Source organism: Bos taurus, chromosome 8 (genome assembly GCF_002263795.3).
Source record: "Bos taurus isolate L1 Dominette 01449 registration number 42190680 breed Hereford chromosome 8, ARS-UCD2.0, whole genome shotgun sequence".
Classification (NCBI taxonomy): Eukaryota; Metazoa; Chordata; class Mammalia; order Artiodactyla; family Bovidae; genus Bos; species Bos taurus.
The window spans coordinates 63,047,272-63,060,044 of record NC_037335.1 but is presented as its reverse complement, the minus strand read 5'-3'; the positions used below and the strand labels follow the sequence as shown (position 1 = coordinate 63,060,044).

The window sequence follows — 12,773 nt, the reverse complement described above, 5'->3', positions numbered from 1 at the left end:
TAAGTAATTAAAAAAAAAAAAAACCCTTCACAGGGCTGCTCACGAACACACCATGCTTCTAATCTCATTCCCTTGTCCTGAGGTCTGGACCTCTGCAACAGAATAACATGATCCATTCGTATTTGAGCTGAGTTACATACTGGCTGCTGTGGGGAATGAGTGAGGAGAGCAGTGGAGGGATCAGGGAGCTCTGTGTGTGAGGCTGATGCTGTGATCCAGGAGAGGGATGATGGAGGCTCCTGCTAGGTTTTGTCCTTGGAGGTGCAAGATGGGATTAGGTGGTTCCTGGAGAGGTAATGATCAAAGCAAATTTGGGGTGACTGGAACACATAGGAGTGTCTAGGAACAGCAAGTGGGGTGTTGGCTGGAGCCTAGAGGTGTAGGAGGGCAACTGTGGGAGATGAGGCCAGGAAGAGGGTTGGCATAAGGATCATGGAGGGCCCCAAATGCCAGGTAAGGAGTTTGGGCTCTCTGGTACAGACAAAAGGGAGCCTGAGCCCACAGGACTGGAGCTCAGCTTCTGGAAGTGAGGCTGGCAGTGTGGGCAGAATGGGGGGTGGAGGTAACAGCATCCAGGGGCGGGCTTGGCTGGCTACAGGCGGCTGAGAGCGGTGGAGAGAGTTGGGCTGTATGAGGCTGTGCTTCTCATACTTCATCTCTGGTTGCTGATTGCCTCCATGCATGAAAAATCATAGCTGGGAAGCCGCTCCAAGTTCTCAGATAATGAGATAAGCCGATGTTCTGACCAGGGCAGAGATCCACCCTGATTCTGGCTCCCAGTCCCTTCCTCAACCTGGGAGGGGCTGACAGTTGATCCCCAGCGCCTCTCTGACTACTGCCTCTGCACCTGGTTAACCCTTCTGGGCTGAGCTGGAAATCCAAGCCTCAGCTCTCAGAAGAAGGGTTGTGGGGCTGGCAGAGGGGTATGGGGAGCTCCACAGGGAGCAGTCGTCCTTTCCATCCCAGGAGTTCTGCTAGCTTTGGCCTCTACCTGGAGAGAAGAGGGAGGGCCTCCCATCCTCTTCTGCCCTACCTGTCTGCCCTGCTTTTTCTTTAGTTCACTGCTCAGTTTGGGCTGAAAAGCACTAACCACACTGCCTTCCCTCTGGGTAGTTCTAAGCTATGTATTTAACTGATCCCAGGCTCGCTTTACCCATCCATAGAATGGAGGGCCCCCACCCAGTTGCACTCCTTCTCCATCCCTCAACCCCCACCTTCACAACCACCCCCATCTGATTACTTCCATTTCCACATTGCCTTTTATGAGGATGATAATCAAATGTAGTCTCCCTCGAGGGAGGCATAGGTTTTAGTCAGGCTTGGACACTTACAGCTATGAGTTAAGTCACGTGTCCCTTTAGCTCTGTCGAAGCTCTATACACACACATCGTATTCCTATTTATTCTTATTATTGAAAACTCATGTGAGCACTGAGATGAGAGTCCTGGTTCTTCCACCGAGCTGCTCTGTGATCCCGGGAAGAAAATCCAGTCTGGTACATGCCCCTTGTCTGAACAACTTTTCATCAGGGACCTTCCCCGCCCCCTCCAGTTATTCTGTCATGCCAGCCCCAGCAGTCAGCACTTCTCAGGAACAGGATGAGCACAGAAACTGAATTCTCTAGAAAGCTGTGTGTATTGGGGGTGGGAATAGGGGGACTGTGGGGATGGCGGGGGTGGGGGGGATTCATTAGGGCACTCATAATCTTGGGCTGTTCAAGGGACCCTTAAACTGCTTTACTGGAGGATCCTTCAGCTCTTCCTGCTGGCTATTGGGTCCTGAAAAGTGAGCTTTATTTTTCTCCTAAACCCTAACTAGCCCAGACTGGGGGTTAGAGTTGCCAAGCTTAATCCGTATTTAGGCAAATGACTGCTGCTTAGAGGATACAGAGACCAGAGCCCAAGGTCTCCAAAGTGGCTCAGCAGGGAGTCAGGAGCCTGGATTCCTGGCCAGGCTCTGACACCCCAGCTTTCAAGATGGTTTCAGATACACTCTCATTGAAGTCACTGTCACAGTCACACCCATCAGACAGGGAACATGAGATGAGATGCATTCGAAAGGTTAGGATTCCAAGACTGTAAAGTATACCCAAGGGTGGAGGTGAAGGGCTCTACCCCAGCCATCTCTCTCTGCAGCCATCTCTGGTTGGGGTTCTTGCCCAGAAACAGGAAGTTTCTGGAAGTTATTCTGGGGTCTCTGATCAACAACGTACGTAACACTTTACCCCTCACCGACACCCCGCCCCACACTTCTCTAAAGCTTTGCCTCTCTACGTAGGGCAGAGAAATGCTTCAGGTCTTGTTGAAATGCAGTTTGTGTTTCAGTGAATCTGGGTAGAGCTTGAGAGTCTGCATTTCTGTCGAGCTCCCAGGGATGCCCACGCTGGTAGTCTATAGCCCACACTTAGAGCTACAAGGCCTTTGTCTCCTGTGCAGGACAGCAGGGACAGCAAGCCTGCTCTCAGCCTTTCTACTGGCTCTTGGAGAACAGCATCCTGGATTCAGATGACCAAAAAAAGAGGAGTTCAAGAATGTGAGCATGAAAGGGGACCTGCCACCTAGGTTTGCAGATAGTGCAACATAGGCTGGTGCAAGTTCGGTCAAGATCTCCAAGTATTTCAGTGACAAAGTTGGGACTCAGGCCTCTTGCAAAGGAAAAACAAAAACTAGAAAAGATACTCACTGAGGTGTTTTCTGTGCTTTCTCTGGGTGAATTAATGTTACCTTGACTCTTCTTTCTGTGGTTGTTGTCTTTTTTTTTTTTTTTTACAATGAAAGTGTACCAATTTTGTAATAAAAATGTAATTTTAATGAAAACATTCTCACAAAGTTCTTAGTAAATGAGATTATGTTTATGAGTGTTCTGGATAAACTATAACTGTGTACAGCAGCTTCATGTCATGACTGTGGAATTCAGCCCAAACGCTCACGAGTTCATTTCAGCGAGGTTACCCTTACTCTTTCAGGCGCACGGGTCGTGGGGTTGAGGAAGCCGATGGCGTCACCATCCACAGCCGCCGAAAGCAACTTCCTACTCCCCCTGGGCCTCTGCTGTGGGAACGCTTCCCCTAGCGCTGCAGGAATCTTTCCCCTTAAACCGGGGAAGATTCCTTAATCCGTTTTCGTGGTAAACGACCTCGGGCCAAGACTCCTTTTGTTGCTGGTTTCTTAAACTTAATTGCAAGCAAAGTTAATTTGAAAGAAAATAAATGTTACAGCTCTGGGGCGAATTCTAACGAGCCTTGGGAAATTAGAGAAGAACGCATCTAATTACCCACAGCCCGGGGGGCGCCTGCACACGACGCTGGGGGTGCAGAGCCCAGATAGGGGCACACAATTTTTTTGGTTTCAAGATAGGAAGAAGAAAAAAGAAACACACCTCCCGACTCTGAGCCCCTAGACAGGGAGGTCCTGTTTCGCGGTTTGGGGGTTCGGAGAGTTGGACTGTCGCTAGACGCAGCAATGAATGCTCTCAAGGTCCTAGAATCGCGCGGACGGCTCGGCCGCGTGGAGGGTAGACTCGGCTCGGCCCGTCTGTGGTTGAAGCGCCCGGATGGCCCGCGAGCTTTGGGTGCCGCCGGCTGGCAGGAGGCCGAAAAGCGCCGACGTTCTCCAAAACCTCGACAGTCCCGCTGTCTTTCCGGGCTCTCGCTGTGCGCACCCAGTTCCCAACTCGCAGCGTCCCCTCTCCCGTCACATACTCTGGCTTTTGGCGCCATCTCACCCGTCGTCCCAGTTTCCAGAGAGAGTTGGGAGTGAAGACGCGTGCACTTTGCCTCTCCATCTTTCTCGTTCACCCGGGTTTTACCTCGACGCTCCAGGAGGCTTCGGGATAAGCTGGCGCTTTTTAATTGTAAAGCCCTTCTTCCCTCGTGTGCCAAGCGCTTTACAGTTTACAGCGTATCTACCTCTCTTGATTCGTTTAACTTCAGGAGGACTCTGAGCGAGGGGTCACAAATTACTACTCACAAATGAGGACCCTAGAGAAGGGACTGGTTAATGGCACTGTCAAAGCAATGGACTTGCTAAATAAAACACAGAGAAGGGTCAACCACCGCATTAACCGGGCGCATAGACTGCCCTTTTCCAGCCCTAATCCCCTAGCTGGGCTTTAGGCAGCCAAGGACAAGACCCTGGGGTGGAAGCCTTTCAATTTCTGACTACTGCCAGCTAAGGAAATGGCAACCCACTCCAGTATTCTTGGCCTGGAGAATCCCAGGGACGGGGAGCCTGATGGGCTGCCGTCTATGGGGTCGCACAGAGTCGGACACGACTGAAGAGACTTAGCAGCAGCAGCCAGCTAGGCAAGGCATCCTGATTTCTGCCTGGGAGAGCCAGACTGTCTAGCTGCACATGAGAACCTTTGAATTTCAACCTGCAAGGATCCATAGGGAGATAAGGGAGGCCTAACACCTAGGCATTTCCAAGGTCACAGGGCTAGGTCTGAAATCTGGACCTACTGGTCGTAGGGTCAGTGCTGCAGCTGCTCCCTGCCTCCAGGTGGTTCATTACTACCAGCAGAGTTCGGAAGGACCAGTGTCTAGACTCCTGCTAACACCATAGCCATCAACCACACACTGCTATTGAGCACTTGGCTTGTGGTTAGTCCAAACTTGAGCTCTAAGTGTAAAATACACTCCAGATTTTGAAGACTTAGTATGAAAAACATACACTACCTCAACAATTTTTACACTGATTATACCTTGAAATGATAGTTTGGACAAATTATGTTAAATACAGTATATTATTAATCTATTTCACTTGTTTTTAAAATAAATGCAGCTACCAGAAAAATCTTAGTTACATGGGCAGCTTGCATGATATTTCTATTGGGCAGCACTTTTTAGACAGATACCCTGTCTGGACTGAATCACATTCACATGTCTTTGTGAACAGGATAGAGCAATCCACGAAATTAAAAATTACCAATGGTTTTCAGTCTTCTTTCCCACACTCCCCAACTCTTCCCTAGTAAATTAATTACACAGAAAGAGGCTGCCTTTCTCTTGCCAGAACTCACTTACTCAAAGATCTTTATTAGAAACAGTTCATATGAACACTCAAGTTTATCTGAAACTGCACAACGAGCTTCTGAAATATTTAATGCTTGAAAGTTTTGCTCCAGAATCAAAACTTACAAGATATCTCCTGAGAATGGTGGGGAAATGGTTGGATTTATTATTTTTTTTCTGATCTTGGTCATCTTGTAGCTTAAAAGAAATAAATGGAAACAAAGTTAAATACCAGTTTCTTTCTAAGCCTGCTTAACTGCCCCAGTTTTTCTTTCTTTTTTGCATGAAAAGATGCCAGGGATGGAAGGGCCAGCCCACAAAATGAAAGCCCTCACCAAGAGACTCAAGAGAGTTTTGTTATCTCTTTGACTTTTAACTCACCCATTGGGTCCAGGGCTTAATGAAAAGAAAGAGTGGGCAATGGACAAATGTATTTCTACCTGCCTCATTGGAAAACCACATTTATGACCCAGCAGTAATAGCTGTCGAATGATCAGCACATCATGCTGAAATTGTGACATAATTGGGGCCTGGAGCTAATCCAGAGTTGCTTGCTATGAGCTCTGTTCCCATTCCCTGGAGTAAGGTTAGGCCTTGGGTGGCCCATCCATGCTGCCAAATATGCAGGGCGGCAGCAGCCCTGATGGGCCCTTAAAGATCATATGGGGCACGGTTGGATTCTACAGCTCTCTTGTATATCACATGGGAACCCTGCAGGGTGTGAGTGATGGAACTGGGTCACACTGTGGCAACCCAGCACAGTCCGGATTCAGAGCCAGGTTTGCAGTTCTCAGAGGCTGGGAAAAGCAGGCCTCGGTCAAGCTAAACAGAGATCTTTCCCATTTTTAAAAAAAGTTACTTCTTTTGCAAATTTGTCCTCCTCACCTTATGTGGGAAGACGCTATAGGAGTCTTTTATTGTAATAAGACAGTCAAAGGCACAAGAGGTCAAACTGTGTAAAAAGAGCTTTGAAAAGTACAGGAAAGAGTGAAATCATGTGATTCTTCACCATTCCTCTAGACTCTGGAGTAGACGCTACCTTGTGCCCCGTTTAGAGCTAAGGGCCCTCCCCGGTTAGAATGTCCAAGGCAAGACCTTTGGAGCTGCGCCTCTATGAGGGTCTCTTGTCCCAGTCCATGGGCCTAGGACGCTTCTCCCCACCTCCCATTTTCAAAGCCGCCCGGTAGGCGCCCGGTGTACGCGGTGCACCGGGAGTCTGCGCCTGTCACGCCGGCTCGGTCCCTGCCACGTGGCTCTCAATTCGGCCCTCTGTCCAGTCCTGTCCTCAGGTTTCGTCGATACTTAGTTCGTAAGGACAGTCGAGGTATCTATGAATTTTCGCCTGTATGCTCCGCTCACATGGCGGACACGAACCGATCCACTGCGCCTGGATAGGCAGCCGCGTGGCGAGCGTGGTAGGCGCCTCCACTGCCCGCTCCGAGCTGCCCACCAGGATTGTAGCAGGGCCCCAGAGCTCCGAACTGGCCGGGCGATGTGCGCCCATAGAAGTCCACCGCAGTCTCGACGCCGCCGCTGCTGCCACCCGCGGGGGGCGAAGCGGGCCCGGCCAACCGGCCAGTCGCTGCGAAGAGGGCCCCGCCGGCCCCTTGCGAGTACGTGCCGTCGGGGCCAGCGTACGCGGCCGCATAGGCGGAAGTGTTGGCGGGTCGGGCACCGGCGCAGCCGGCCGGCTGGTAAGCTGTGCTAGCGGCAGAGCCGCCGGCCGAGGCAAAGGAGCAGGAACCGGCGGGCCCCGATGGCGCGGGGCCCAGTTCTGGGCTGAGCGGCCGTTCAGGCACCAGGCCGAACACGCGGCACGGGCCTGGCGAAGCAGCCGGGTAGTACACCGGGGGCGGCGCGGCGAGCGACGGGGCGGCATAGCCTGCATAGACCGCGCCAGGGTAAGGAGGGCGCGCAGCGGGCACCCCACCCGGGAAGATGGCGGCAGCGGCGGCGGCCGCAGCGGCGGCGGCGGCGGCGGCCGCGTCGTGCATGTAAGCCGGGTAAGTGGACAGGTCAGAGCGCTTGAAACGCTTGCGGCGGCGCAGGAAGCTGCCGCTCTCGAACATGTCCTCGGCGTTGGGATCGAGCGCCCAGTAGTTGCCCTTGCCCGGGCGGCCGGCCTCGCGCGGGATCTTGAGGAAGCAGTCGTTGAGTGTGAGGTTGTGGCGGATGCTGTTCTGCCACTTTTTAGGGTTGTCGCGGTAGAAGGGGAAACGCTCGGTGATGAACTTATAGATGCCGCCCAGAGTGAGGCGGCGCTCCGGCGCGTGCGCTATGGCCATGGCAATGAGCGCGATGTAGCTGTAGGGCGGCTTGCCCCGCTGCAGGGGGCGCTTCCGCCGCCGCCCACCGGCGCCGCGACCCGCGGCCTCCGCTGGTACCCCGCCGGCCCCCGCCTCACCGCGCTCCTCCTTCACGGCCGCCAGCGCCTCCGGTTGCGGCGGCGGCGGCGGCGGCCCGCTCTCGGCCGTCATGGCGCAGCCGTCCCGCGTCCCCGAGGCGTCCCCGCTGCCTTCGAGGATCGGGCGGCGGCTTTGGGAGCTGCGGGGCCCGGGACACTGGGTCGCGGGGACCAACGCTGGTTCCCTTTGCAAAGAGCTGAGAGGGTCCTCGCAGCTGGCACCGGGAGCTTCCCTGGCAGGGGCTCGCAGGAGGCTTGGCGCCCGCGGTTTCCGGACTGGCGGTCTGCAGACAGAGGTTCAAGTGTCCCGCCTACCGACGGCTCTGCTCGTGTTCTGGACCTCGAAGCCAGGCGCCGGCAGCGACGCTGGTACTGAAACTAGACTCCTGTCTAGGGCTGAAGGGTCCTTTGCGCGCTGGTGCCAGGCGGTCAACGGGTCTGGAATTGGTCCTGGGGCTGAGGCGCTGGCATCAGTTCTGGGCTTCCCGCTGATTCTGAGGATAACCGTCGAGGTCGCGAGTGCAGAGGAGGTTGCGGGCCCAAAGGCCTGAAACGGTAGCAGTTAGTGCAGGCGTGGGCACTGTGTTGGGGGCGGCCTAGGCCGCGTCCCTGAGGCCGCAGCCGCTGAAAGCGCGGAGGGCAAGGAGTCGAGGCGACGGTAGCGAGGCCGCGGCGCGGGCCAGGCGCGGTGGCCGGCCACTGTTCCTCTCCGAAGGGTTGGCCTCCAGCCGCCAATACTTCTGGCGAGGCGCTCCCCTGCACACACCCGGACCGGCTCCTCCCTCCGCGGGTTTCTCCTCCTTAAAGGCGCCGGGAAGCTCGGGGCGGTGCCGGTTCCCCGCCCGCCCCCTACCCCCCGACTACCCGCCCCCTGGGCCCCGGCGCACCTCCCCAGGTAGGAGCAGCTGTGGCGGCGCGGCGGGAACCACACGATCGGAGCGCCGAAGGCGCTTGGAGATCTCCCCGGCCGGTTCTCTCTGCGCACCGACGGGGAGAAAGAGGCCGAGAGAGGCAGGGACTGTCGGCGCGCAAACTCGGCGCTTCCGGACTTTACCAGCCTGTATAGAAGGCTGGGACCCACAGGTGAAAGGAAGGGCTCGCTTCACTTTTTTGGCTGGAGAGGGTGAGAATTGACTGAGGGGGCTCTTGGTTCTTGTGGGTGGGGGCGAGGAAGGGAGAAAAAGTCCCAAGTGATTGGCTCCCAAGGTCTTTGGGATGATTCTCAAACCCTAAGTCAAGGCTTCCCTGGCCATTCTCCATCCAGTCCCTCGTCTTTCAGACAGAATTCCTAGGTCTTATAGAGGATGTAAGTTGCTACAGTTCCACCGCGACTTCGCGGATTAGCCACCTCACACCTGCCTACGTCTGTGTTAGTGCGTTTCCTCGCCATGTGCCAGAGGCAGCCACTTTCCCTCTTTGGGTGCTAGGCTCCTCGACTGTACCGAGGTTTTGTATCTCATGTCCTTCCATTGCTGATATTTAGGGAAACACCGCACTACCCCCACCTCCAATCATTTATCTTTGGGTGGCTCGGGACCCCTCTCTATATGATGGGGAGTGAAGCACAGTTTAAAGAGGATGAAGGCTGGGCTTCTGCCCTCTCGTGGTGATCTCCTCCAGTTCGCTCAGGCCAAGAAGGCTCCAAGCAGCCGAGCCGCTCCATCCCGAAGCGGGGCGGAGGGCTGAGAGAAGTGGGGGCCGGGGGAGGGGGAGCTGTGGCCATCCGCCGGCGCGTCTCCTTGGAAAGGGGCTGGCACGGGGGACCTGTTTGCTTCGAGGGTGTCTGGTTTCTGAGTTCGTTTTCTGCCACTCCCCAAGACCGAGCTCGGCCTCACCCAAGATTTCCTGCGTCGGTGGTCCCGCAGATCTGTATTCTTTTTATGATCTTTTGCAGGGAGACCTTGGGCCAGTCCCTTCCCACCCGCAAGCCCACAGTTTTCTTTTCTGAGAATTGAAGGAGGAAAAGCACGTGCAGATCTTGGAAGGATAAGGAGGAAGGCTTTTATCCTTAGGATTTCGAGACTCGGTGCCGACAGCCAGAGGCTCCGGCCGAGATGCAGCTTTCCGGCTGCGGATGCAGGGTTGGGGGAACGAGCCGCGAGAGCACGGGCGGCCAGCTTTCAAGGGTTTTAGTCGCGTTCTTCGTGGCAACGAGCTCCGGGCAGACCCAGCCCCACCAAGCACTGGGCAACTGCCTTCGGAAGCAGGAGGCAGAGAGTCCAAGTCCTCGCTCCGCGGATCCGGGTATGGAAGCCAATCGAACAATTTACATGAGGACCTTCCTCCGCGGATGCACACTCGAACGACTGGAGAGGCTTTTCACTTGCTCAAAACACTCCCAGCTTCCTTCTTCCAAAGTAACCACGCTTCGAAAATCCAGGTTTCATCCTATTTTTTTTTTCAAAGGGGGAAAAGGTTTAAAGTTGTTAAATTTTAACCAGATTACATCCTAGCAGTCTTTTAATACTGAATTTTATGGTTCCAAGATTCAGATTTCCAAATGTTAAAATTTGGACTACTATCCTAGCATGAATCCCTAAATCAAATAATGTGTTTCTGTAATTCTAAGATTCTATGACCAGTGTCTAAATTCTTTGACTGTGATTATATCTCTATGACTTTAAACTTCTGTTCAGAGTGTAAAAGCATATTCCTTATATCTTAAGATGCTGGGAGTAAGATTTTGTGCCTGAAAATATGATGCCACTGTTGGCAGTTGTAACTTCTCTGTTTTAGACATTTTTGCAGCTCTAAGGTACATATTGCTTAATTTTAATTCCTGTCTAGGAATGTCTGATTGGAAGATTTGGGTCGTATAAATCCACATCTCTCTTATTTCATTCTAAGATATTAGTACTAGATCCACTATTCTATAACTCAAATAATCTAACAATTCTTATAATATTTGTGACCATATGCTTTAATGACTTTTTAAGCTCCAGTTACTATGGTTAGAAGCCTCCATGTCTCAGGATGTTTTGATCCTCATTGTTTTGTGACTGTGGACACACTCTTCTAGAAATCCGATTCGTTTTTCTCAAACTTTTCAGCTACTGAGCTCTGCCTATGCATCAGACCAAGCGTTAGCATCCTGAGATTAGAATTATTAAGACTGTGATTCTAGAATTTCATAAACAAAGAATCCTTAAAATGCTGTTCCATAAATGTTTTATTCTAATAACACATTTCAAAATTCTGTACTTTGAAGATGTAAAATTAGAATTAAAGGATTTGAGTGAACTGGGACAGTTAACCCGTTTGGATCAAAACTATACAGAAAGATCCGCTCAGTGCCAGGCCACTTCCTCAGTTTCTTCTCATCCAGTCTTCACCTCTTCTCTGGGGCAGTGCTCCTTAATATGTATAGGATTAACAGACCCATTGAGAACCATTTGAGAGCTACAGAGTTAGCTCTTGTCCCTTGGAAATCATTCTTTTAGTCCAGCTGGGGTGAGTTGATGTTGATATGAACAGATGCCGGGTGCTTTCCATCCTCTTCTGACTACCTACAGCCCTGAGTGTATCCTCAGCACCTTTTGGAAAAACCTTCCCCCTCACAGGCTATTTTACGTTAAATTCTGGGGGGAGAGGAGGAGTGCTGCTGATCTGTAGAAGATGCTAGAGCTCTTCCCCTGACTACCGAGTTTTGAAGTGCCCTTGGAGAGTTTCGTAAATATAAAGGAGGGGATTCTAGGAGTTACGGGAAATTCCTCCACATCTTTGGACCCAGATGCAGAGGTACCCTGCTCTTAAGGAAATCTTGGAAATTCAAGCTGGAAGGAAACCAGGCCCAGATTGTCAAAGGGGCTTGCTTAAAGTTGTGTAGAGGAGGTTCTACACTGAAAGGGAAACGCAGGTATTTGGGGCCTTACCTCCTGGGCCTGCAGCCTCTCTGTCTTTTCCTGAGTTCTCTGTCCTCACTTGTGCTTGAAGTCCTGGCCCTCACCAGTCTCCTTACAGGGGGACAATGGAAGCCCTAGGCCCAGATGCTTGCCAATCAGATCTAAGAATCTCGGGGCAGCTAGAACACAGGGACTTCTGGATTACTCTGGGACAGTCAGTCAGGGTCAGTGGGTTGTAGGTATGGCCTCAGAGTGCCACAAAGGCAGTCAGTCCTGTGTCACGCTCAGCCTAGCCGCTGGTTGCAGAAGTGGCACCGAGTGAGAGCTGTCACTCAGCCCAGCAGCTTTGAACTATTTGTTGTCCTTCTTAGGCCTCAGTTTCTCCATCTGGGAAGTGCCGGACTTCCTGTCATTTCATTTCCACGGAGTCAAGAGGATGAAGTGGGGCATATCGCCAACCCGTGATCATCTTGTCTTTTAAATTGTTTTCAAGACAAAAATGGTTGTTTAAAAAAAGGCTGCTGGGGAAAATTAAAGTCGTTCCCACTCATACGCGGGAATGAGATGCTGTCCTCAAAGAAGTAGTTTAAAGTAAATTAAATTGTTTTCTGCCCGCCTAGAAGGCAGTATGTGTGTAGGGAGAGTGTTGGAAGTTTAAGAGTTCGCAAGAGTGTGACCTTATTTTGCTCCACGGAGGCGCAGGGACCCCCGGAGCTTAGTCAGGACAACACGGTTTCTAACGCTTTCTCCTGCTGGTTCACTTAAATACCGTGGACAGAGAATTACCATCATCGGGGCAGAGAAACTGGGGCCCAGAGAGGCGAGCTTTCTGCTTCCCTGCCGCCAGCCTCCCAGCTCACCCAGCTCACCTCGAGGAAGCTCCTAATCCCTGACTCAAAGCCCTCTCCCAGCGCTGCCCCCTGGTCTCGGAATGGGGAGTTCAGGAGCCGGCCGGGACAGCCCAGGAGCTCCGCGGCGGCTGCAGCGAAAAGGGCAAACCTTCCGGGGGACGCGGACCTGTCCCGCTGCGTACAGCGACTTGGGGTCTGAGTGGAGCCTGAGCAACCCCCGCCCCTAGGTTAGCTCCTCCGCCCTTTCCCAGCCGCTGTGAGCATTCCTGAGCCGAGGACAGAGGAGCTCAAGGTAGATTTTGCTCAGAACCAGCGGGAGGGAGCTGGGCTGTGGCTGGGCCCTCTCCTAGGAAAGCTGTGCCCGCCCCCCCGCCCCCCCCACCCCTCCACGGCCGGAGGAGGAGGTGAGTTCTCAGTAGGCTCACGTCCTACTTTGGGTTCGAGGGTCTGTGGGGCAGGAGTGGCTCTCCAGAATCATCTGGCATCCTGATGTCTTGGGTAATCTGAGCTCTACATGTGGCCTTGGGACTCGAAGAAGCGGGGAAGATTGTGAATGTTCATTTCAGTGGACAGAGTTCCCGGTTTGCGGTATGATCTCAAAGGGCCGATGATTATCCTCTCCCTCTCAAAGCGGAAATGCACCAGACTGGGTTCAAGTATTGTCT

At 52.9% G+C, this 12,773-nt stretch overlaps 2 protein-coding genes across 2 annotated transcripts; one reads left to right on the top strand and one right to left on the bottom strand.

The window, feature by feature from the left end:
• Positions 1-4,999: 4,999 nt before the first annotated feature.
• FOXE1 (forkhead box E1) lies at positions 5,000-8,026 on the bottom strand. Its single transcript, XM_005210196.5, has one exon. The coding sequence runs from the start codon at positions 7,486-7,488 to the stop codon at positions 6,367-6,369; it is 1,122 nt and encodes a 373-aa protein (XP_005210253.1). The 5' UTR covers positions 7,489-8,026; the 3' UTR covers positions 5,000-6,366.
• On the top strand, positions 7,487-10,239 carry LOC104969390 (uncharacterized). Its single transcript, XM_059889322.1, has 3 exons — positions 7,487-7,945; positions 8,016-8,538; positions 9,310-10,239. Exons 1-3 carry the CDS (start codon positions 7,487-7,489, stop codon positions 9,546-9,548), a joined length of 1,221 nt encoding a protein of 406 aa, XP_059745305.1. The 3' UTR covers positions 9,549-10,239.
• The last annotated feature ends 2,534 nt before the right edge of the window (positions 10,240-12,773 follow it).